Source organism: Zeus faber (genome assembly GCF_960531495.2).
Source record: "Zeus faber genome assembly, chromosome: 2".
In the NCBI taxonomy this organism is placed as follows: domain Eukaryota; kingdom Metazoa; phylum Chordata; class Actinopteri; order Zeiformes; family Zeidae; genus Zeus; species Zeus faber.
This window is the reverse complement of record NC_137189.1, coordinates 45,212,711-45,238,364: the sequence shown is the minus strand read 5'-3', so window position 1 is coordinate 45,238,364 and position 25,654 is coordinate 45,212,711. Positions and strand designations below refer to the sequence as shown.

The window sequence follows — 25,654 nt, the reverse complement described above, 5'->3', positions numbered from 1 at the left end:
GTGGCGTTTGAAAGCCCATTTTAACACGACGGCTGGTGGCGTTTTCATATTCATTTGAGTCCTGTTGTGAGGACATAAAACATCTTACATCAATATTAGTTCATCTCGGACACTTTTTTTTTTTTTTACTACAAAATGCATGTGCTTTCAATCCAAATACAAAACTCATGAGTGGGGGGGAAAAAAAAAAAAAAAAAGATGAAAACTTGTCATTTCAATAACAATCCTTTCCACTCTGGCTGATTTATTGCGAAGGAAGTGACGACGGGCACTTCGATATGGCACAAGCGTCTCAGAAAATGACCTAAAATGTGTCCTTCGATCGGTGAATACAAAACCCAAACCGCAGAATCACATCATATCAAAAAAAATATATATATTAAGACATTGTCAGTTGAGGAGAGAGGAAAAGCTAGTGTTGCCTCCGTTCGTAGTGAAACATGCGGCCCAGCCTCGGCGGAACGGCTCGGCTCCATGAAATTAACACGAGGGGGGGGGGGGGGGGAAGAAAGTAAAGCTTTCGTCATTTTTCCATCTGTGCCCTGACTCTTTTTTTTTTATTTTACCTCCCATGGATCAGCAGCAGTCAGACTAGAGAACCCAAGTCATAAAAACAACAACAAAAAAAAGAAGAATGTATCCGTGAACAAACGCAGTCGGTTGGGTTGTATTTAGGGTGCGTGGTTGGTGTTTGCTCCACACTGCGATGCAGGGCAGCGTCGTCCCCCCCCCCTCCCCCGCGTGGGTTAACACTGGTACCTGGTCTCCTAAAAACAACAGGCTGTCCATGTCTAAGTGTAACCTTTAAAAAAATAATCAATATCTCTGTTGTTGACAAGGGGCTTTTGTAAATATCAATCTCATTCATATATATATATCTATATATATATAGATATATATATGCGCAAGCCACTTAAATCTAGCTTATGCATGCGTTGCTTTAAGACTTTCCTATGTGCTTATATCTTGGTGGTGAGCTTTGGCACACTCCCTGCAGAACTACCTAACCCAAAACCAGACCTGTTTTTATTTCCCCCGCCGAAGAACACGGCCCGGCGTCTCGCTCCCTCCCGCCACCGGAGGGCGGCGTCCTTGTGTGTCGTACGGCGGTCAAAGAGAAATCTTGGATGCTTAAAATGGCAAAGAGTTCCTTTAGTCGAGAGACGATTGAACGCAAGGCTCACTCGAGAGGGAGGAAAAATTAAAATAAAATAAAAAACATCCTGGAAAACTCCCAAACAGCCTGGTAATAACAGTTCACCACTTCTATTCCACTACAATATCAAAATAAATACAGATTTAAAATGAGGGAACAAAGGAAACATTGGTTAAAAACAGAGTAGAATAAGATTTTTTTTTTTGTTTGTTTGTTTGTTTTTCAAAGTCAGTCAAAAAAACAAAATCAATGAAATTCTTCAAAAGCAGAATAAATCCAACACCGTCCAGTCCGAAATCAAAATAAAATGGAAAAAATAATAACAATAATTAAAAATAAACAAAAAGATATTACAGGGTAGAATATGAACATGAAGAGTAGTGGTTGTGGGAAGAGAAAAAAAAAAAAAAGGAGGCGAGTACGTGCGGAGAAACGACGTGATGACGGGCGTCAGTTTGCCGTTGGAAAAACAGTCTCTCCCCCCCAAAAAATTAAAATTCACTCCTCGCGCTGCGCCCGCCCGATCATGCTCTGTCTGACCAAAGTCTCTGACCTTTCACCTCAGACCCCCCCCCCCCCCCCCCCCCGGGCTTCAGTCGGCGTAGTGCATGATGGACTCCACGTAGTTGCCGGGGAAGAGGCCGGTGGTGCCGTTCATGACGCCCTCGTACCAGCCGTCGTCGTTCTTCTTGATCACGTAGATGATGGCGCCCTCCTGGAAGGACAGCTCGTCCTCCTTGTCCCGCATGTAGTCGTAGATCGCCACCACTGGGGTGGGGGTGGTGGTGGTGGTGGGGGGAGGGTGGAGGAGGGAGGCACATTAATGTCGGAGGAAACTATGATGGGCTTCAAACAACCTGGCTTCCACTCAAGAGTCGCGCAGAGGTGCAGCGCGGCCGACAAGAGCAGAAACGCTCCAGCTGTTCATCCATCTACAGTATCTAGAACCTCATAGAGCGCGAGGTAGTTTTTAAAAAGTACTTGATAGAATTTCGTTGTTTTTTTTGTATTCGGGCCACGGCTGAGTAGCCTCATAGGCGCAACCAAGGCATCTATGGCGGCAATTCCTGCGGCCCCATAATCCTTTTCGACTCCCGGTGACGGGTTGACTTCAACTGGGGTTGGGATTGGAGAGCTGTGCATTATTTTATTTGTTTATTACGTTGTGTTGTGTGTATCTGTGACGTCTCAATGAATCTAATTTTAACTGTGAATATTTATAATTTACTTTCACTTGATTCTGGAGTTTTCTTTCTATCCACTAGAGGGCACTGCGTCACCGCGGCCGTTTTAAACTATCTAGCGTCGGTGAAACTATTATTCTTTTTTTTACGTGGCAGAAAATTAAAGGACGCGTCTCTTTTTGTCAATACGACCAAAAAAATAAAAATAAAAAAATACATCAAGCCGCACCTTTCTCCAGGTAGGCCCGCGGGGCCCACGGGGGGTCCTCCTCGGCGTAGGGGTCGCTGTACTCCACCACGGCGGACTCCTCCTCGTCCTCCTCCTCGTCCTCGTAGTCCTCCGGCGGGGGAGGGGGCGGGGTAGGCTCCTCAAACACCGGCTCGTCGGAGGGGGGAGGCGGGGGCGGCACGTCCGAGACTAGCGAGGGAGGGACGGGACGGCGAATCAGACGAGAGAAAACGAGCGACTCAACTGGCTACGACTAGGTGCGCTCGTCCGCTTTACGGACACGTTTGCAGACGACAAACGGGCCGGGCGGTTTTCCAGCATTCAAACCAACACCGCCACGCGGCTCCTTGATCACGTTTCGGCTACGACTGCGGCCGGAATGGGTTTTGACGGAGAGGGCGTCAACACACGTCAGGCAGAGGGCATGATGGGTAAACACAGGCCGGAATGCGCACGTGTTCCCGATTCAAATTCAAACAAATGTGCTGCCGAAGTTGTGCAGTTGCCGTGGTCACCGCGGCGGGCAAGCCCAGGTCTACCATATGGGGCAATCTGGGCACGTTGGGCGTGAAAGGGACGTGATCTGTTTGTGATTGAAAAAAACAAAATGTTTGCAATTTTTTTTTTTATGTCTGGCTTCACAGAAATGATTCAAAGCTTAATTTAACGTATCCAATGAAAACTGTAATATTGCAGTGGCACAGTCCCCAAGGCCTCTACTAGATAAAACTGCGTGTGGAAGGCCAGCTATCCTGAAGGAAACCTCAGAGGGAACCATCGACTAGATGGTTCCATTAATCTTTGGCCCCTTTGTCCAGGTGGGACGGCCGCTTTGCGCGTAAGGACCGCGACGGGCCTCCACCAGAGCTTCCTCTGGCTTCACCCTGCCCAGGCATAGCTCACCATCTTTCTGGTACTACCGTACGCGCTCAAGCTCCACCTCCCCGACGGACCGGGTAGAGGCAGGCCGGCGGTGCACCCGCTATGGGCTGCCGAGACCGGGAAAACGGTCTTCCGTACGCCACATCTCCCGTGCCCAGCTTGGGGTATTCGGCGCTGGACGCTTCCCTCTTCCTCGCAACTCCTGAGTTACGGATGCTCTGTTATAGTCGCGGCACGGGAGCTGTGTGGCGCTCACGCTGCGTGCTGCACCACCAGAGAGCACGAGCGTTCAATGTTGCGCGTCGCCGTGGCAATTTTCTCCTGAAAGACAGGGCGGGCACTGCGGGAAACGCAAAAGAACCGACTTCCAGCTTTTATTACCGTGAGCAATGCGAACGTAAACAGACCCGGTCGATAAAAACCAGACGTGGTGGTTCACAACATGGAGTTGCTGAACCTTGAGGAATAAGAAATCATCTGTTATCACTCTGGGAGAAAAGATGACGCAGAAGCAGACGGAATGTCCGCCCTTCACACACAGCAAGACGCACGGAAGGAGAAGGGGGGGGGGGGGGTGTCAGGGGTTGGTTCCAAAAAACTAGGGCGGTGCGACGCCCTCACGGAAAGAAATCGCAGCGCATGGCTTCATTTACGCCGCGCGCACTAAACGACACTACTGCTGCGGCGGGGACGACTATAAACCAGGCTTAAGCTCCGGTGCCCAGGGGCCCCTGGGGAGGACTAATCCAGCCTTGGCGGTGTGGACCGGTCCATGAACAGAATAGTACAGATACTACTGAAACAAAGTATTTCCTAATATTGATAGTACATGGGGGTGGGTGGGTGGGTGGATGGATGCACACACTTGCATGCCTGAAAACCCAAACATACATGCACATACATGCATAACATTACATATCATGCATTAAGGGATGCAAAACCCGGTTAAACTATTTCTTAGGATCTCTTGGCCAAATAGTAGACAAACGCAATTTGTCTAGTTTTGACTTCCCGCGAGATGTTTTCGTGTTGAACAACTGCAAATGTGTCTCAACGTCTGATATGATGACAGCCGTTCATATTTTGTACAATTACTCAGCAATGGGTCTATTCCCAATCACCTGCCGGTTTAAAAACAAATTCAAGACCGGACTGTCGGGAGGTTCAACTCCCGCGCCAAAACTGTTCAACCAGAGTTCGACATCATCCCGATACAAACTACCCCCGACTCCCCCCACCCCACACACACACACGTGGTTGGCGAGTGGGGTCGGAGGTCACCGGGGCGGTCCCGGGGCATGCGGGAGGGAGGGGTGAAGGGACGGAGCCGGAAGCCACTTACTGGTCTCCTGGACCCGGGCCACAAAGCCCATCAGAGGGAGCTGTGGGGTAATCTGCATGGAGGGGGGAGGGGGCGCTAGTGGGCTGGCTACCACCACACACACACAACCCCAGAGCGAGAGAGAGAGAGAGAGAGAGAGATGAGAGAAAAACAAGAGATGGAGGTGGGAGAGAGAGCGTCAAGCATTGTAACGAGGGAAGTTGAGAAAAAGCGAGAATACGGACGGAACAGAGCTCGGATCGAAAAGAAAGAAAAAACATTTGATGAATTCGGGAAAAGAAAATACACAGGAGCTTAAAATAAGGACGAGGAGACAGAGCAGAGGGGAGAGAATAGATTATACATTAGGAGCAGACCTGCCAACCTTGGGGAAATTTTTAGAGTACCACAACAGTGTAACGGGGAGTCTCCGTGGCGTTTGAGTGACTGCAGCTAAATGACTCCAAAAGTTATTCACACAGTAGTCGTCTCGTAATGAGTCTAATTACATCGTATCTCAGCCACTACGGCAAACTATATACAGTATACTTATTAATCTCATTGGGATTTACCCCTTGAAATGCATCATCTCGTAAAGTTACCGAACATGTTTACCAACTAGAGATGCACCGATTGTAATTTTCTGATTCTGGTTTTTATTTATTTATTTATATTTGTTATCATTTATTTAAAATCTGACCGGCTGATTCTGATTTCCATTCAATTGTATTTTTAAGAATAAAACATTGACTATGAAATAACTTTTACATTGGTGTCCGATCATTTTGAGCTTCTACCTGTGATCGGAGAAATCAAATTTTCTCATAATTGGGTCTCATGGGGTATATCTGCTGTACGTCGGTGACAAATACAGCGCGTGATCTGATCACACTCAGGTGATTGGACAGCTGCGCATACAGACTACCGCTGCAATTGTCAGTTACCACAATAGTGAGACTGCTGATTTTGACACTGTGGGTTTATTATTGTTCATTTTTTACGATGGAACAATAATAGAACACGAAATTGTCCCTGAGTTCCAATAAAATGGGACTGTCACCAAGTTTCAGTACAATGTGGTGGTGTAACGGAACATAGTTGATCCGTACGGATCGCCCCCCACGGTTCAATCATAGTGAAATAAAGTTTTCCTGCCGCTGTTACCTTTTGAAGTAATAATTCCCTAAATCTGAAGCAGTGTTGCAGTGAAAAGAAGATAGACAAACCCGGATGCATTTTACTCTGAAGCGCAATGATTGGTTCGTAGGGGGTTCATAGGTCATGATTCCGATTCCAAATCGAAATTTGATCAAAATGAACGTTGGGTTTTGCTGAAGCGGAGCTGTGGGGGTGAGCGAACCCACCCCCTGCCGCAGCTCAGCCGGAGCGCAGCTTGTGCCTTCTAATAATTCACTCCGATTCAATTAAATATAGTGATATATTTACAATATTTCGAGTCGATTTGTCCACTTGAGAGGGCAGAACAAAGACGGCAGCTTGTGAGAAGTGCCGCTAGGTACCGGTACGCGCTCCATGACAGTAGTTAACATTATGTATGTGATTTGGATTGTGATATCAAAGATAAGATAATAATGTTAAACAGAACATGATGCTGTGATTTGATGAACAGAATTATGGAAAAAAAGTCAGATTAGAGAAGAACGCACAGAGCCGACACAGACATGTTTAGTGTGTTAGTGTTGAAAGGTTTGTCTCTTTTCAGTGAGCCGGATGGCTCCCAAGAATTTATTTTATCTATGAAACTATATGAAATAGTGTGTTAATATTTCTAATTAATTACAATGATATATATACACATTTCATTGTAACTTGATTACGGAAAAAAATCATATGTATGGTATATTTAGGCGTAGTTTCAGCTGGCATTTCGTATCTGTGGATTTTGACCAAGAATAGCGTGTTTGGTACACAAAATGCGTGCAGGTTGGCAGGTCTGTAAGAGGTAAAATAATTCAACTGAATAAAATAACCAAGAATATAAATAAATATTGCTTATCAAAGCAATTTCTATGGCCGTATTTCTATTGCAATCGTTTAATCGTAAAAAAAACAAAACGTAATAAATCTAAAAGTAAGATCGAGGACCACGTAGGCCAAAACACAGGAGCCGAACTTGAGGAAGGCAAAAGAGGAGCTGACAGGCTACAGAACATTACATTTACATTTAGTCATTTAGCAGACGCTTTTATCCAAAGCGACTTACAATTGTTCAAACACCGACGGACGCAGCCATCAGGAGCAATGAGGGGTTAAGTGTCTTGCTCAAGGACACTACAGCGTGCTAGCAGGAGGAGCCTGGGATCGAACCAGCGACCTTTGGATTACTAGACGACCAGCTCTACCTCCTGAGCTACCATCCCCATATTAGAAAGAGACATGAGCGATGTTTTCATAAGAGAAGAGAAGCCAATGGCTGGATGGTCCGCTCTCTGTGTCTGGAAAATATAGTATTAAACAAAAATGTGCATGTGGGTTTGCATTGTCAATGTTGCCTCACAGCTTTTAATCAACCTGTTGGGCTTTTACACGGGTGGCAGGGTGACTCAGTGGTTAGCACTGGTGCCTTAACAGCAAGAAGGTGCTGGGTTCCAACCCCGGCTGTCCAAGGTTCCTTATGAACCGTGGACACATGTTCTCCCTGTGTTTGCACGGGTTTCCTCCCACCATCAAAAGACATGTATGTTCAGGTAAATGTTGTTGGGGTGGATACTGGCCTGTACGTCGGCACTTCTCAAATCTGAGTCACAAGACTCACAAGACACACAACAAGATTGCCTCACTATGTGTGTATGTAAAGTCATCTTGGGCCCCTTGAAAGGTGCTATATAAATTCAAGCCATTATTATTGTTATTATTATTATTATTACTACTACACTTAGAATATTTAAATATTAAAACCAAAGGAAAGCAAATGTTTTCTCATTGGATAAAAAAACCCCAAAACAACAACAACCAGCAGAGTCCCCAGCCATACCTACCCTGGTTTTGGTTGAAGTGGGGTCCACCGTTGAGCTGGCTGGGGTTGTGGGCCAGGTTGGGCTGGCCAGTGACCGACGAGGGCCTGCGGTAGGGCAGGGAGCCTCCTACCGGCGGGTTCTGAGGCTGCTGCGCAGGCCGGTTCATGCTGTAGAACTGGGGAGCACCTGGTAAACACATGGGGGGGGCAGCGCAGGAGAGCATGTATCAAAATATCACCTTTTGGTTTTGATCCGAATATTATTAGCTCTGATTTTGTTATGTAATGAGTTAAGAACAACCTCAAGGACACAATGAGGAACTTAGACTTGAAAGTTAAGCAAAGGACTGGAGGAGTGGAGTTTAATGTCTGACTGTATAATAACCAGAATTACCTTCGATTTTATTCAAAAACGAATTCAAAAGTCAAGAAACGGTTCCTTTATATCTAGAAAATTTAATTCAACATAATGAACGAGTAAGATCCATTTAAGAATATTTCTACCCATTTAATTAAAAAAAAAATGTAAGAATGAAAGAAATGAAGAAAGACATAAATGCTTTGTTATAGCATATAGTTAGTTACTATGGTTGAAGATGGGTTAATGTGAAGGTTTGTGTACTTAAATACACCTGATAAAATTTGGGTTATTTAGGTAGTCTTTATTAATTATACAGCAGTTAGACACAAAACTGTCTGCAAGTTTGTACTGCCTGACAACTAACAAGCTGCAGTTACAGCATCAAACTCTTTGTCGTGCTCTGCCGTTCCCTGCAGGGCAGCATTTTTCTTTTTGGGCTAGGGCATTTTAGAACAGTACTCACTTTGGGATTCAACTCCTGATTTGAGGAGTTGAGATTTTTTCTGTTCATCAAAACTTTTATTATGAAATTGTCTGCTGCCTTGCAGCATTCAGCTAGTTTTTTTTTTTAATTCCTGAATGAGTCTATTCAACAAGCCTCCTCATGATAAGGCAGTGCAAAGCTGTCAGACACAAAAGACATGCATTGAACATTCACACGGACAGGGAAGAATATTAGAGCTGGGTGTAGCGTAAAAATGATAGTGGCACAGATGCATTTACTTCGACAGCCAATCCTGACTTTTTTGGAAAATACTGCCTCTGCAGTGATGAACTACTTGGGTATCAATTTGGCTTTGGATGGGACTACATTTTTTAATCATTTAAAAGTGCCAGAGTGTTGAATGCAGATACCCAACGCTAATGAAAATGCTTTTGTGGAGGTTGGGGAGGGCAGGAGTGGCGAGGGTGTGGATGCCTGAGGGCGTGGCATGCGGGGACACTCACCTTGTGTGGGTGTGCCAAAAGCAGCAGGGCCTGTACTTGTGGGGATCGCAGAGGAGGGGAGCTGGGGTGGGGGAGGGGGTATGGGCGGGGGCTCAACGGGAGGGTTGGGGGCCTGCGGGGGGCCGTCTAAAGCAGTGGTGGGGGCGCCAGGGGTGGTGGCAGAGGTGTTGTTGTTAGAGGGAGGTTTGGCTGAGTTAGTGGAGGTGGGGGCTGCGCCTATGGCGTTGGGACCGTGGGAATTCCAAAAGGAAAGGTAACAAGGAAGGAAGGAAAGAAAGGAAAAGGAGGTAAAGAGCAGGCAACAGTAAGAAAGAGAGGAGGAATCTAGTACAGCTAGCTCCAGGGTTCCATGACAGTTTACAAGATCCCCAAATCTTTTCTTGGAAATCCACTCCCTACTATTAAGGATTTAGCCAGATATAAAATACAATATCAGGGTAAATACTGCTAAACAGTGCAGTGCACATCATTGAGGCTTTATCGCTCTTTAAGGGCGACACATACTTCTTTCTGCTTTGACATATTCACATCTGGTAACAGGTATAGAGCTTACAGAACCAAAATGAAGCAAACGTGTCAAGACTTATAAAAAGGGAACAAAGTTTGAGGTTTCTAGAAGGACTATGAAGCTGTTTGCACTGTTGAGTTGTTGGCAGTCATTTCTCTGGGTTCTGGTGTTGCAGCAGCGCGCCTTTACCAGAGATGCTGCCGATTGTTTCGTTTCCAATTTGTATTTGGTCGACGTGCTGCACTTCAGATACGTTTTTTTTCATACGTCTTGCATGTTTTGCACGTGAAAATTAGTCTATCTGTTGACCCAGAAACCCCTACAATAACCCATCGCAAAATGCATTTACTCCCATCTACAGAGAAGCCTTCAGCACCATGTTAGATGACGCTGTGCCCTGTGTAGTTAAAGTCGACAAAGTGGCTTCAGACTTGTTACGGAATTACCCAAATATAGTAATTAAAGACTTGGAAATCATCCAGTTTCCCTTTCTAAAAGCTTTCCGGAAGGATCCCCTGGAGGTCAAACAGAGATTAATCCAGTTAGCTCACACTACAGCTCAGCCGGCCTCTTGGTGAGAAAAAAAACAAAAAAAAAACAACAATGTGGGCGGTCACCTGGGAAGGCTGTTGGCGGCGCTGGGGTCGGCACGGCGATGGGCACGCCCACACTGCCGCTGCCGCTGTTCTCTCTGCTGCTGCTGCGACTGCTGCTGGGATGGCTGCCGCCGCTGCTGCCACTGCTAACGGTGGGCAGGCAAACACACACACACACACACACACACACACACACACACACACACACACACACACACACACACACACACACACACACACACACACACACACACACACACACACACACACACACACACACACACACACACACACACACACACGTCAGACTACCAACACAGAGCCGTATTGAGCCCTGAGGACACCGACGAAACCAGTTCCCCTCATTTCCTGCATGTCTAAAAACAATAAAGTTAATAACAGCTGATGTTGATCAATGTTTTTACATTGAAGATAATAGGAGAAGATGATCAGTCGGGCGAGAAAAGTTAAGAAAACCGGAGATTTTTCCTTTGTTGTCCTCTGTTACAATATGCGACAAAAAAAAAAAAGCAACATTGCTCAGTGGTTTTCCTCTACACCTGGCATTAACATGCGCCTTAGGGCTTGACCACATAAAGACGGGCATTGAGGACAGAGATTCATTTTGTAAAAATATTTTACTGGTGAAGTGATTATCCCCAATAACTTGGGGATAGTCACAGCCAAACGCTACTCTGGACTGCGCAACAGCTGCATCCAACAGTCTTCTCCTCTGCTGGCGTCAGTGGTTTTCACCAGTAAGTTAGGAAGTAATAAGGCATCTTCCTTCACTAAGGAAAGTTCTTGACAATTTGAGGGAATTTGTACTTCAATTTGAGATCATCGGTAGTGCCATACACCGTGAGTTCCGCAATGTGATCTCAATGTGGACACGGAAAACAGGTATTACTACCCCGTGCAAAGGGCGCCACAGCGTGCCAGAGGCATTCCAATACAGAGCAACGCCTTCGGGGGTGACCGTGCCATGGGGAAAAAAAGACGCAGAGCGGGCCTCCACCGAGGGCACGCAACGCTGCGCTCTGACCGGAAACGCAGCGGTGACACGGGACGAAGACAGAGAAAGACAAACGGAGGAGACCGCTGGCAAGACAAGAGGAGGTGCAGCCGACGAGAGGTTGGATAAAATGATCCATGAAGACATCGGTAAATCAAAACATGGAGAGAAAAAAAAAGAAAAAAAGAAAAAGATTTGCAATGATTCAATGAAGAGGTGCATCAGGGAACATGGCACTTCTAGGTCTGAAAAAAATACCTAATTATCCACACGTGGCACAGAAATTGTAACAGCGGGGGGGATTAATAAACATTAATAGGCTTGATTTCCGAAGCAATAGAATAGGAATTGATATCATTTAATTAAATGAAATTAAAATGAATTAAAAGGGGTCCAAAGGGATTGTGGGAAGGGGAGGACGGGGGAGGGTTTTCAAATACCATCTTTCCATGCTCATTTCTCTCCACTGAGAGAGAGAGAGAGAGACAGGAACACAGACTTTGTTTTAAATCCAACCAGAGTCTACTCTGCATCAGTATATTCACTTTTAATTGAGACAACACGCAGGGGGAGGGTGCTCGCTGGTGGGATCCAAACCCAGGCCAAGAGCGGGGTTGCGATAACAGGCAATACGTGCCTTTTGACTTCAAGTCAGCAAGTTCTACACAACGTCAAGGTTTGGTAGTGAGATAGGGTTTGAAAACAACAGAGATGGGATAACTGGAAGTTATGGATATATAGTGTTATAAAGGGGGGGGGGGGGGGGGGGGGTCCGACCTCCAGTTTACAGTTTGTTGTTCCAGGCCTGTTGTTGTGGATAAACGGGGGCAGAGGAAAAGAGGATAATAGGAGCAGGGGGTGGGGGTAGTAAGAGAGGCATGCTGGGATAGGGGCAGAGTGGGGTTCACCTGTATGTGCGGTTCCTCTGATTAACAGACGCAGTGCGTGCAGGGCTCTGCTGGGGGGGCGCCATGTTGCGCGTCGGGCTCGAGACGTAGTCGTTAGGGACAACGGGGGGGCGCACCGGCTCAAGTGTCCGATAGGGGGAATGGCGCCTGCGAGAGAGTACGGAGTGGGTGGGGGTGGGGGGGGGGGCATCCACGGAGAAGTGTGGCGGAGAAGGGGAAGAGGGAGGGAGGAGCAAAGAAAACAAACAGGTGCAAACTTAAAAAAAAAGAAAGAAAAACAAAACAAAAAGAAAAAAACAAAACAATGCCACATGGAGCACTGGGGATCATTAGGAAAGCCCTGGCCAGGCAACATTTTCAGGTTGAAAAAATAAATGTCCAGAGGTAAGTGATTAATCAGGAATGATGGACACTCCGCTTTTCCTAGTTTCTCATTTACAGTGGCTGTGTTGTTCAGTTATTCAGCAGTGCTTTCAACGGCTTTCAGGGACTTTGGGGGGGGGGGGGTCGCAGAATTGCTTAATTCCCAACTGCGCCCTAAGCAAACTGCTGAACACAAGCCAAGCTCATTAGTTTCAAGTCAAACCAGTTAAGGTGATAATCGACTTGATTCACCAGAGATTCATCTCAATTAACCAATTAATTGCTGTGTGAATTTATTGCTTGATTAAAGTAATTGACAGTGCCATGTGGTTGGGAGGGTGGGGGATCATGGTAATCTGTTGCTATGGCAAAATGTTGCAAAATGGCAAAAATGGGGCAGCCACTAGGTGACAGGAATGCTTCACCTCTAACATAACATGTGCAGCAAATCAATAAAAGTTAAAAAAAAAAAAAAAAAAAAAAAAAACAACACAAAATGAATCAATAATATATAATTTTAAAAAGCTGTTTGCCCATAGTCACAGACTAGAGCAGAGGATGTTTAATGGAGGTTTGATGCGGTGCTCGACCGGCAAACGTCTTGGTGGAGACAGGCGCACACACACACCCCAAGGCAGCCGAGCAGGCCCCGGAAGTGACAAAATATGTGATGAGCTGTCAGAGCCTCTTTCGGAAAAGAGATTCACACACACACACACACACACACACACTCCTCTTCTGTCCATGGGGAGATCCTTCCAGATAAAAAATTTTATGTTCGTAATCACCTTTATCCTTCCTCATAAACACCCAAACATATCTAAAAATCAATCTCCAGTTGAGAGATCAAAACCAGATAATTGCAGGTAAAACTTTTGAAAGATGAGATTTGGGGATGTACTGGGGGTTTTCCTGGGGCTGGCAAAAACAAATCTTCAAATCATTACCCAAGGGTTACAGAATAGAACAAGATCCATTTTCTTCTGCCTGTCACTGCCTTTCTTCTGCCGGTTGCCGGTAAATTCACTTTCACACCGCTTCACCGTGTGCTGAGGAGGCTAAAACAATCGAGAATGGCTCCCGTATCTATGTGAAAACACACCACGTGATGAACACTGGCCTCGGCGAGCACAGAGCTCAGGACGGTTGACCTTTTCAGTGAGAGTCCTCCTGTGATTTGGCATGGAGTAAATACCAAAGAAAGGTCGACAGCACAAGGATCTAAATGTTTTTCTAAAGCCGTTTTGGGGAGCGCACCCATACCGGCGCGGCCAATCCGTTTAACCGCTTGAGTTGTCCCTCGGTTCCGGCCCCCCGGTCCCCGGAGCTTCTTGAGGCTCTCGTGAGTGGAACTCTGAGCACCCCGTGTCCCTCGAACCAGGGGCCGCAGTACATACCCAAGTGTGCCCTTCCGTGTGTTGGGGGGGCTGGGGGGCTTCTGTGTCGGGGGGTTTGTGCGAGGGAGCCCTCCTGCCCCTGTCTTCATGTTCTGGGCACTGGCCTGCAAGCCGAAATTGGAGGGGCAGAGGAGTCGGGATAAATCATTGATGGGACAAAGAGCAAATAATAAAAGAACGAGTGAAAGAAAAAGATTCATTCACAAACAACCAGACACACACACACACACACACACACACACACAGTACACTCCCCAAAAATCTTACCTTAAACCTTAGCAACCACTAAGGTTGGTTTTAAAGTTTAGTTAGGCAAGCAGAAAGAGAAGAGTAGAGAGGAAATAGGAGAATTAGTGGAAACCAAGAGAGAAAAAACAAACACCAATAGAAGTTAACAATAATGGTAATATCGGTAATGACATACCTGATAATACAAATGCTTTTGACACACACACACACACACACACACACACACACACACACACACACACACACACACACACACACACACACACACACACACACACACACACACACACACACACACACACACACACACACCACCGGTCAGTTTAATTACTGTTGGAACCTGATAAGCGACAGTAAATATGATGGTGAGTTGTGTGGCAGCGGTCTTTGTAGAGGGACCGGAGCGGCTTTCTTCCACTATTTTAAACTAAGGAGGGACTCACTCTTAACCTCCACTTCCAATGTTTTCCTAACCGAATGATTCAACATTTTCTTTTTGGTCGTGAACAATGTCGGCTTGAGGGGGTGGAGGTTTGAATTCCAATGCAGCCACCGACTGATTTCACTGATTAACCCTCAGAGAAGGGAGGGTATTAATTATAGAATTCTGCTGCTGTATGCGCTGCTTGGGATGAAACTCTTGGTTGTGGCTCATCATTTCCACACACGTCTCTGAACTATAATTGGCATCCAGAACGTGTCTGAAGGCTGATTACACGTCTATTCCAAATTACTCATCATCACTCAAACCAATAGCAGATTGCAGTTTTTTTTTTTTTTTTTTCCCCTCGAAGCAACCGAGGGCGGTTTCGCCTGGATTCACTCATGATTCACTCACATCAGTGAAGACTCCTGACAATGTTTCAACATTTTTTCGTTTGTAAACTGCAAACTTCATTTACGCATGTACAGTGCATGCTGCAGATAGTGGATTTTAGCTGTTCCCATTTTCTATTTATCTTATAATTGTTACTGTTAATTTATATTCCTGTTTTAGCTTTAGTCCCAATCTGGAATTGACTGGCAAGCACTTTGCAAACTTTAAAAGTGATACATGGCTCATGTTAGCATCATTGATGTTTTTATAAGCACAACACTTCACGTAATAAAATGATAAATGTTGATGAATGACAATGTGTATAAGCGTCATGAGACTGGACTGTATAAATAATATTTCTGCTTTTTTTCAACCACAAATCCATTATAATGGTTGGGCAGGGTTTTAAAAAAAGACTTTGAAAGACTAGACACCATGACCTTCTGTGGATAACAGATGTTTTAAGTGGCTGGGAAACAAAGACTTGCTTCGAAGCAAGCGAGATTTGCTGATGTTGAAGTTCCTGGTAGTTACAAACAGGACTTTTCACCAAGAATGACAAAATGTCCAGATCGGCGTACAAACCATGCCAATGGATATAATTATAGATTTAATCCCGAAGGGACACAGATGATGCAACCTACCTTGACTCCGTGTCCCATGTCATCCAGCAGGTTGTAGTCGATGGGCTTGCGGATGTAGCGCACAGGCCTCTCCGGATTGGCCGGAGCGATGATCTTGTGTGTGCGGGATGTGTTCTTATTGGTGGTGAGGATGCCGATCTCTCGCCTGGCCACCTTCTCTTTGTGGATGTCCACTGTCTGGGGGGCAGCACGCCATAGAGAAAAGGCGGTGTCAACAACTACAGCGTTTAAAACACAACTTGAACCGGGTTGAGTGGGGTCTCAGCCCCAGTTAAATAACCCCTGCTCTAAACCAGTGATTCCCAACATGGGGTGCCAGACATCTGAGAAATACTGATTCAGGAATCCATGTGTACAAATCAAATAAAGGTGGTTTTATGAGTACTGGCATTTCACAACAAATTCTCTTCATGCCTTCCTTTTTTATATATCCCAGTTAAAGACATGGACATTCATTCAGTACATTTTCCAAGATTGCCTCAAACACTCGCTTACAGACGCTTTTGTCCAAAGCGACAAGCGTGAGAGGATTAGATGCTAGCACCCATGTAAATCTATTTGTGTGTGTGTGTGTGTGTGTGTGTGTGTGTGTGTGTCTGAATAGTTTTCAAACTTTTAGAGGATCTTCAGACATGTGACATCACATGATGCCTTCTCTGAAGTTCAGTGGCATGTGACCAACTGAAAACCGCAGAGTGTGTTTTTCATCATGCAGCCACAAGCACATTAGCATCGAGACAATGCGTTGATGTAAAATCGCCAAATGGGGTTGTAAGGACTTGAAAAGTTGTTCCAAATCCATCCAAATACAAAGGAGATCTCTGCCATGTTCATGAACCACTTGCAAACACAGCAAAGAGCCTCCTCTTCCCACCTGGGAGATGTGATTGATCGAGGACTCCATGCGACGGAGCTGGGACGCCTGGATGTCCAGCATCTGGAGGACATTGTTGGCCAGGGTGTTGATCAGGTAGGCTACGCTGGCCAGGGACTGGGTGGTGTAGTTCTTCGTCTCCTCCAGCGCCCTGTGCTTGTCAGGGGACTGCCAGAGGGAGAGAAGATTTAGTTTAACATTTTAAGACGGGCCAAAATCAGACGTAACCTTTTATATCTACGAACCTTTAACACAGCATTCTGAAACAGGAAAAAAATAAACAATAAAGAAAATGACTGCTCGTTAATGATTGTTTTTCTGTCACCATTTTTAATCTTCTCATCTCTCAATAGCCCTAATTTATATTCATGAGATGCCCTTTGATTGACAAGCTTGCTGAACAGCCAACTACAGGTGTGGAGTGTCGGGATGGGATAGAGTTGGAAAATCAATCAATCCGAGAAAAAACAGGATTGAGGTTGATATATCTGCTACGCATATTATTTGACCGAATTGTTCATGTGAATTGTTTTTAGGCCATTCAAATTTCTTTATTTCATTACATTTTTTCTTGTTAATTTTAGTTAACCAATATAAAACCACTGTAGGGACAATCCAGGGTGTTCAAGTAGCCGAACGTGAATGCACGGCGAGGCTGGAGGGAAAGCATGACAGGTCCAAGCAGACCGGGCCGGAACTTCAAGCCCGGCATGGACTCTGGGAAGCAAAAAGCGCTTAACCCTCTGCCACCTTGCTGTACAGTAAAGCATGTAAAAATTCTCTCATTAAGTGCAAAAAGCTATACCAAAGTGCAAGCTGTGGAACGAGCTTAGGGGCGGATAAGGACTAGACGGCAACAGTCCTTTTTAAAATGCAGAGCTCAGCCGGAGGTTAGGCCCATAAGCACAGCATGTCTGGCGCTCTAAGACATAATGAAGTGAATGAATACATTTCCTGACTGTGGAAATGACAATGCTGACCACACGTGCTGCAACTGAACTAGGCCTGCATGATATGAGGAAATCTGCAATAACATTGTTCAATATTACAATGATGATATGGCTTGCAATAAAGAAATATTGAAGTGTGCATATTAGCTATACAGTTCCTATGTGTTACGGTTTTAATAGATACACTGCTAACATATACCCAAAACATTGAATAGCCTATGCGCACTGAATAAAGAAATTCAATTATTTATTTAAAACATGCTTTTATTGAAAAAAATGCAAATGAATACCCAACCAATTAAACAGAACATTCATTTAAATAAGACATTCTACCCATAAGGAATTAAAGGTGAATTTCCCCTGCTCCAACATCTCTTGAAATTAGAAAAAATAAATAAATAAAAAATATCCGGGGGAAAACACCACCATTTACAGTTTTCCGAGTCCCCTGAGCGCAGCATCACTTCCGATGTTTCCGAGTTACTATGAACGCGGCATCACTTCCTGCTTTTGGAGCATTTTCAACCGGAGAGCTTGTGTCCGCGTCGTCGAACAGAGAACAAGTCCACTAGTTAATTGATCTTGGATGGCGTTGTTCTCGCAGACGGATTAAAAGATTTTTTAAATAAAAATATTTTAGTATCGTATTCATAAAGTGATTCTTCTTAGTCACATTTCAGGGAGTCTTCTTCGATGTGTGAGCATGTTCATATTGCGATGATGAAAATACAATTCATCGGTCAACACTAAACTGAACCATCAGACAGCCCTGCAGGAGGGGGCTATAATTACGCAATTTGGTCCTCTCTATTTTGCTCCGCCGCTCTTTATCCTTTGTTGTGATATTTTAGAAAGCAGCACAAAAAAACGCCTAATCAAGTGATTATTTTAACCGAACCTCCGCACTGCCCCCCGGTGAGTCCCAGGCTGCAGTGTGCTGTGTGGGTTGTGTGGTGCTGGCAAAGCCCGGCACACCTGTAGAGTCGAGGTGGAGCCTATTCCAGAACACTGCGTCTGTTGGTTTTTAAATGTTTGTTATTTAATGAGCATAAAGCTGTGCCTGCATCTGCTCAGCTGGCGGATAAAAAATAGAGCGCGCTGACAAAGCTCATTCACTTGCGTGCACAAAGACAATTTATGCGGATGTATGCACGCAACATTTTATAAAAAATAATACATTTCTGCGGAAACACTGCATATTTGCTGCCATCTATCTAAAGCCGCTTTCACACATAGTTCCCGGTAAATTACTGGGATAACCTTTCTGGCACCGCTAGCGAGTTTCACTATTCACACATACACACACCTGCCTGACTAAACTATTGACTATAACCTATATTTTACATTGTCGTCCGATCATTAAGAGTTTATATATGTGATCGAAAAAAATCAAATTTTCTTATCATTTTGTCTCATTGAGTATATCTGCTGCACATCAATGAAAAATACATTGTGTGATTTGATCAGGCTCACATGATAGGACAGCTGCTCAGCTGGAGCGCAGCTTGTGCCTTCTAATAATTTTAAGAAAAAGTGCACTCCGATTCAATAAAATATATTTATAAATTTTACAATATCTTGAGTTGATTTAGTATGGTAATCATGTTGATTAGGTATTAATTATTTACACAGTTAACATCCTTTGTAACGAATATCAGGTGAGACCTTAAATAAACCGAGTAGCCAACCTGATGGAATGTGCAAATTTCGTAACAGTCGTAACTGGGTCAAACACACGTTAAACACATACAGTTGTGGTCAACAGTTTACATACACTTGTAAAGTACATGTATGTTCTGGCAGTTTCGAATTTTCATTAATTTCCACAACTTTTGTTTTTCTGTGATGGAATGATTGGAGCGCACACTTTGTCACCAAAAGAAAAATCCATGAATTTTGGTTCTTTTATGAATTCATTATGGGTCTTCTGAAAACGTGACCAAATCTGCTGGGTCAAAAATATACATACAGCAATGCTTATATTTGGTCCCTTGGCCATTTTCACCTTAATTAGGCGCTTTTGGTAGCCACAAGTGTGTTTCTTCAGCACAGTCCACATGTTCTCGATGGGGTTTAAGTCAGGACTTTGGGAAGGCCATTCTAAAACCTAAATTCCAGCCTGATTTAGCCATTCCTTTACCACTTTCGATGTGTGTTTGTGATGATTGTCCTGTTGGAACTCCCAACTGTGTCCAAGAGCCAACCTCCTGGCTGAAGATTTCAGGTTTTCCTGAAGAATTTGGAGGTAATCCTCCTTCATTATTCCATTTACTTTGGATAAAACACCAGTTCCACTGGCAGCTAAACAGGCCGAGAGTATAATACTACCACCACCACAATGCTTGACGGTAGGTAGAGTGTTCCTGGGGTTAAAAGCTTGACCTTGTCTCCTCTAAACATATTTCGAGTCATTGTGGCCAAATTGCTAAATTTTTGTTTCATTTGACCACAGGACTTTCCTCCAGAAGGCCTTTTTCTTTGTCCATGTGATCAGCGGCAAACTTCCGTCGAGCCTTAAGGTGCCGCTTGTGAAGCAAAGGCTTCCTTCTAGCCTCTGAGCCCATGGTGATGTGAAACACGCTTGACTGTGGACACTGACACCTGTGTTCCATCAGCTTCTATTTCAGACCTGCTTTTTGGTGGTTCTTGGTTGTCTCCTGACCAACGTTCTCTCAGCAGCAGGTGATAGCTTGCCTTTCCTTCCTGATCGTGGCAGTGACACAGCTATGCCACGCACTTTATACTCACAAACAATTGTTTGCACAGTTGATCTTGGGAGCTGCAGCTGCTTGGAAATGGCTCCAAGTGACTTTCTTGTTCAAGTCAATGATCCGCTTTTTCAGATCCGTGCTGAGCTCATCGTAGCATTTGTGGCCGATGAGTGTATCAAACGAGCCCTATTTAAACGGGCTCAGAGAAGTCACCAACTGTAGTCAATCATAATCACGCACAAGAAGTTAAGAGGCCGTGCCACAACGCAAATTTGATTGACACAACATTTTACATCTCCAAAATTGATATTTCAAGTTGCTGTGTGTATATTTTTGACCCAGCAGATTGTCACACTTTCAGAAGACCCATAATAAATTCCTAAAAGAACCAATATTGATGAATGTTTTTGTGACAAAGAAGTATATGCTCCAATCATTCCATCAGAGAAAAATAAGAGTTGTAGAAATTATTGGAAACCAAAGACTGCCAAAACATACTTGATGTTTACAAGTGTATGTCAACTTTTGACCACAAATGTACAATGGCTAAGAAAACATGGTGTTTAAAAAATAATAATGTCTAAAAATAGAAATGTTGGGAAGACAAATTAATCTTTTGAATCTATTTTATTTATTTTTTTACAAGCAAAACTACATTGGTGACTGTGGCATCCGGCTGAGGGTAAATCTACCAGTGAGAATGATTTCAGAATAAGTGAATTCTCAAGACCAATAATTAAGAAATTTGAGAAATAGAAAATCATTCGCTGAGGAATGGTCATGATCCTTCATGGTTTAGATTGATAACCCAAAGCAGAACATTTGTGTAATATTTACCTTCTTTATTAAATGGATTTTGCTTGTTTTTTTTTTCCTTTAGAAATTTTTCTTTTAGTCTTTGTATATTTTGTTTTATTGGCTTATTCTTACCCTGTTTTTAATTTACCCTATTAATTTTTCATGATTCTACGCTGTAAATGCATTTTTCTTTACCACTTTATCATTTGACAGACTGTTAAATGCCACTTTCCTACAGAGGGTTATCAGCCTTGAATACACCCAAAATAAATATCAACCTTTTCCACTCATCAGGTGACACATTTGATATTGACATTGTAGATTACAGGAAACCATTGGCATCTACAGTAGTACTTTAACCTTACAAGTTTTCAATCCTGAAATTGCAACGTACCACACGTACATTATCAAAAGGCCCCTGCTATTGACATTCATACCGTGGCCACAGAAAAAAAAGAAAAATAAAAAAAAAGCTGGTTTCTGATTGGCTGGCAGGTGTCCATTAAAATCCAATATAGAGAGACGTGCAAACACGGTTTGGGTCAACAGTTTAATCACTGTTCTGAATTAACGCAAATGATAAATAACTTAACAACAACTTTTTCACCGCTGTCACAAAGACAACCGGATCACTTCACGGTTGCGCAGGGTGTTCCATGTAAATGATCAACACCACATTTAAAATAAGAGAGAAGAAAAAAGCATGTTCATTGAAGAGGTACATTGAAATGGTCACAATTTTAGTTAAATTTTATTTATTTTGGTTGCGCAATCATAGACACACAATATATACATATATAGACACCACATTGACTGCTTGGACTCGTTGCTGCGATACGCCAAGGTCGCCGCCATATAGGAACGGTCAAGACTGACCTGTAAACAAATACAAGTAAACGAGGGAACTGCGTTTTTTCTGGATAAAAAAACAACAACAATATAACGTTTACATTTCTCAACTGATTTCAGTGAGTCGTATTTATATTCAAGGGTTTGTGATCTACCTGGAGTAGATTTCTCCACCGTCCGCCATTTCCGCTAACGGTTGCGCATCAGTTGACGCACTTCCTGTGACACACTTCCGTAAATCAATCATTTTCCTGGGAGTCGGTCCCCGGTGGCAGTCCGAATGCAGTGATATCGTAGCTCACAGGGAAACAGTCTAAACTTAAAACGGTGTCATTATTCTATAGCCATTACACCCTGCAATAATTGTGAGCTTGTGCCGCCCTCTTCTCATAATCCGTAACAATAGTGAGATTATGTCTCCACGGAGAAGCGACATTTCTTGCTTCTGGTGTTTAAATGTTATTATTTATTTAAAACATTGTTCCAGAAGTGATGTCAGCGCTTCTTTTTCGTGTCTTCTGATGCAGCGCCTACATTTGTAACCTTGTTTTATCAAAACGGTTTCACATTTTGACTCGACATCACACGGAATATCGAAAGATTATCCTGAATTGCATGTGTGCACCAAGCGGAACCGTAAGATTGCCGTTTGTGCTGTTGTTCCGAATTCAACAGTGGGTGAGTAAAGAAAAAAACTCTCGTTTTGAAAATAAACTGAGGGAGGAACATACGCACAATTGGTGGAAAATATCATGCATTTTGAATGTCCGGTAGCCCACCGCCAACATTTTAGTCCTGTCTCGTCAACGTCATCGTTTTTATTATCAAAAGATCTTTTTACAAAGCAGGAAGTGTTGCGGCAGACAATAGTACTGTGAAATCGCGTCATCTCTGCTACGCCATGTTGCATTTTGTTTATGGGAGGTGTTTCAACCAAAACTCTATAGCCAGTGAAAGCAAAGATGCAAATCTATCACCACACCCACAAAATGCGCCCGGACAACACGAAAACAAGCTCACTTCGGCGAAAAAATGATCATATTTAGTGATCCTAAAACTGTTGTTTGTGATATTGAGTGGGTTCTTCAACATTTAAACTTACCTAATATGAAAAAAAACAAGAACCAAAGAAAAAACACTGACAAAAAACTTTTGTGTCGATTTACGGGACTTCAAGTTTCCCGAATTGGTACACCTTTCACCAGTCGTTGTCACATTATTATCAACACAAACTATTGTCAGTGCGGTTGCAGCCATGTGTTAAATTTGCTTTACAACATCTTAATGGTTAAACCAATCCGTTGGCATAGCATCATTATAAACACGATAGTGTTTATAAACACGATTATAAACACGATAGGGTGGCGATAGTGGCGCCGCCCCTAGCGGTCGCCTGCGCCGGCGCTCCGGTTTCTTTCTTACTCTTTAGTATTTTTTATTACATTTCACTGCATATATGTATGGAAGTATGTATATGTATGTGACAAATAAAAATCTTGAATCTTGAATCTTGAAAACACAGCCTCTTTTATTTGGCCGCGGTATGAGCATCGCAAGGGAGGCATCTCCGTGCTGCATGGTCGAGTTTTTTCGCCTCCGCCATTTTCCAATGTAACCCTACATCTAAACGCCTCGCCGCTTATTATGGCTTTCTTACGACACACCAGAAAAAAATACTAACTTCATAAGTTAGTTACCACAGAACATTCATTAAAACTAAGCTCACAAAACTATACAACACTACGTGAAAAAGAGCCCAGGGCGTGCGGTGAGCAGATGGGGAGGGGTCAGAACTGCGACGCAAGTGAGCGACACAACTCGTCGCTTTCCGCCGTCCAAAGATATTATGACTGATTTCCGTGGTAACGCTATCGGCCACGGACACCATTCTGGAAAGTCTTGCCGGGCGAGAAGAAATAAGAGCCAGCCAACCAGCCCTGAACGCCTTAATGGAACTGCCTAAATCACTCAGCAACCTGTCAGACCAGATCAGCCTTACCCATCAACGACGTCAGAATCCAGTTTCACACTGAGTCAAAGCTGCTTCCCACCGAGAGTGAAAACAATTTTAAAGACTTCCTTGAAAGACAACACAGGGGTTCCTGTCCTAGGAAAATCTTCAAGTATTATACAGTGTATCACCAATCCAAAGTAATTTAATGACATGTCAATTACAGACTCATTTGTCGTTCACAGAAAACGGATGAAAATATGAACAGGCGTACCCATGTTGGTAAAAAATGTAGAAACAAAGCAGAATAAACAAAATAACTTATATCAATGTTGGAAGTAAAGTATTATTATTAACTATTTTGTTAAGGTACTTAGTGTATTTAAGTACATTTTTCAAGTATCTTACACAAGTATATTCCAGTTTGGGGGCTTTCAACTTTTAATACAATGCAGTTCAAAGAAAGTATCTATAGTTTATACTGTATTACAGTTCAAAACGTTACTTTCGTTAAAAAAATAAATCTGGATTTATATTACCTATATATCAAAATTATATCCTATAGGGTATGAGAAAGTACTATCCTGGTCTACAGAATAGTAAAAAAAAAAAATGTATACCCAAGTGTATACAATGTGTGTATATATATATAAGTCATTTTACTTGTAATAATTAAAATGCATTTGAGCGCATGTAATTCTATACTTTTACTTAAGTAGAAATGCCAAAGCGGTACTTTTACTAAAGTAACTTGTGTCAGGGCATTGGCATCTGTAATTGAAGTGTATCTCCAGCCCTCACTGACTGCGGACGCAGAACAACCTGCGCAAACTTGTAATGCTGTTGTAACGACAACGCGATCATTCAGTAATGGCATCGTGGTAACTGAGCCCTGCTCATGCGTAGTTCTCTGTGGCTCACCCCGTCCATTTAACACACGCTGTATATTCTGTATATGTTTGAATATTTGGCTGTTTTTTTGTAGACTGCAGATGAAACCGCGCTCGGCCCAATAAACGGCTTCCGCCGTCCTCACGACCATTTCTACGGAGGATCTGAGTCGCTGTGTGAGCGTGGGGAGCTTCGACGACGAGCCCGCTCAGCGGGTCAGTCGTGTGGGCTGGCACACCACACCGCCCCCCGTGTCAGATCCCTCAAATAGCTGTACAACACTGGGTGGTGCATATTAAACCCCAGAAAAAAAGGCATTGATTAAATCACCAGGCTACTTCGTATGTCAACGCGACGCGCCTAACAGCACGCCGCGCCCGATAGCACACGCTTGGCACGCAGGGCAGTAGCTTCTATCGATCCCTTGGCTGATCGATCAGAGAGCATCCCCAGCCGACGGCACCGTGGCTAACGTTAGCCGCGCGGCTAGCCCCTGCTCGGGCGTTAGCTGACGACCGACGCGCAAGTCACAAATGTTTTGAGCGGCGTGAAGAAGCAGGGCGCGTTGCCAGCCACTGCTACGCCCGTCTTCCGCAGACACCGTGGGACGTGGCCGGCGGGCCCGTTAACGGATCGAGGCGAGGCTGGTTACCACGACCGGGCGCCCGGAGCTGAGTTAGCGGCAGCTAGCCCAGCCGTGGATAGTTAGCAGAAGCTAGCCTAGCGTCGCCTCTTCGCCCACCGTGTCCCCGCTTCAGCCGTGTCAATGCGCATTTTTCAAGCCAGCGCTCCGCGTCGGACGACACCCACCTGGACATAGTTGCTCTCGCAGTACTCCGCGACTCTTTCCAAATTGGTAAAACTGTCGAGCAACGCGCTGCGTCCTGCCGGAATCTCTTCCTCCAGAAGCATTTGAAGCTCCGCCATTTTCACATCTTTAGCTGTGTGTGTGTGTGTGTGTGTGTGTGTGCGTGTGTGTGTGCGTGTGTGCGTGGGTGTTGACTCAACAGCGCCCCGGCGGTCGCGCTTGGAACAGCAGGTGTCTCCTGTCGACTCCTGCATCGCGAGGGGGCGT

General features: G+C 44.3%; 1 protein-coding gene across 5 annotated transcripts; it reads right to left on the bottom strand.

Annotated features, from left to right (window-relative positions):
• Nucleotides 1–1,748: 1,748 nt before the first annotated feature.
• abi2b (abl-interactor 2b) lies at nt 1,749–25,511 on the bottom strand (the record flags this gene model as incomplete). Of its 5 annotated transcripts, XM_079996961.1 has the most annotated exons (11): nt 25,390–25,511; nt 16,430–16,597; nt 15,556–15,732; nt 13,846–13,949; nt 12,086–12,232; nt 10,184–10,308; nt 9,059–9,274; nt 7,772–7,936; nt 4,794–4,880; nt 2,570–2,758; nt 1,749–1,924 (listed from the first exon to the last, which is right to left on the bottom strand). In XM_079996961.1, exons 1-11 carry the CDS (start codon nt 25,504–25,506, stop codon nt 1,749–1,751), a joined length of 1,671 nt encoding a protein of 556 aa, XP_079853087.1. In that variant the 5' UTR covers nt 25,507–25,511. The 5 variants fall into 5 exon arrangements, with proteins under 5 accessions (XP_079853087.1, XP_079853083.1, XP_079853084.1 ...); XM_079996957.1 differs by lacking the exon at nt 9,059–9,274; XM_079996958.1 differs by lacking the exons at nt 4,794–4,880; nt 9,059–9,274.
• Between the last annotated feature and the right edge of the window lie 143 nt (nt 25,512–25,654).